The 728-nt window shown below is 61.7% G+C and overlaps 1 protein-coding gene across 1 annotated transcript in view; it reads right to left on the bottom strand.

Moving 5' to 3' along the window:
* Positions 1-422: 422 nt before the first annotated feature.
* EXD3 (exonuclease 3'-5' domain containing 3) overlaps positions 423-728 on the bottom strand; it is a 292,428-nt gene continuing 292,122 nt past the window's right edge. The window contains exon 22 of the mRNA XM_009329052.1: positions 423-700. Coding sequence (XP_009327327.1) covers positions 527-700 — 174 coding nt within the window. The 3' untranslated portion in view covers positions 423-526. The remainder of the gene's footprint in view (positions 701-728) is intronic.

The raw sequence follows: 728 nt of genomic DNA, 5'->3' as shown, positions 1-728 counted from the left end.
AGCAGCAGGGAGAACAGGACCAGGGTGAGAAGGGATGCTGGGGACGGGTCATGGCGTGACACGTGTCCCACAGGCTGGGGAGCGCTCTGGGCACCAGAGATGCTCTCTCTCCCCTGTGCTGCTGTTGAGGACGCAGCTCCTGGCTCCCCAACATGAGCAACCCAGCAGGGGAGCACCGGTGTGAGGGAGCTGGGGCCTGATGGGTGCCATGGGGTCGGCACTGCCTGGGTAGTGTTTTGGAGAGCTCTGCCACCCTCTCGCCATGTCCAGCCTGGAGGGAGGCAGAAATAAAACAAAGGGTCTGTTCCCCGGCCACCTCTGATTTAATGATCTCATGGAGGCCACGTATTTTTGGGCTGTCGCAAACCATCAGTGCAAATGTGACAGTCCCCTCCACGGTGGACCCCAAAACAAGAGCCCCCTTCCAGCCTTGCACTGCAAACCCATGGCCTGAAACCTGCTGAGGTTCACCGGGGAGCACGTCCCCCGCAGTCCCCATCCTGCTGCGGAGCCCCCACGTCTCCCCTCAGCTCAGCTCATAGACGCTCTGCTTGTCCCCGGCGGTGACAAGAACATCCTGAAACTGGGAGACAACGCGTCCGAAATGGGACCCTTCCCAAAACACCTTCCCGCAGCGGGTGCAGCAGTAGAAGTCGGTGAGCTCGGCTTTGTCCAGCACCCCAGGGGGGATGACAGCGACCTGCAGGACCGTACCCCCCGCCACGGCA

The sequence above is a fragment of the Pygoscelis adeliae genome, unplaced genomic scaffold, assembly GCF_000699105.1.
Source record: "Pygoscelis adeliae isolate BGI_AS28 unplaced genomic scaffold, ASM69910v1 Scaffold397, whole genome shotgun sequence".
NCBI classification, from domain to species: Eukaryota; Metazoa; Chordata; class Aves; order Sphenisciformes; family Spheniscidae; genus Pygoscelis; species Pygoscelis adeliae.
Note: the sequence above shows the minus strand (reverse complement) of the source record. Positions and strands in the feature narration are given on the sequence as shown.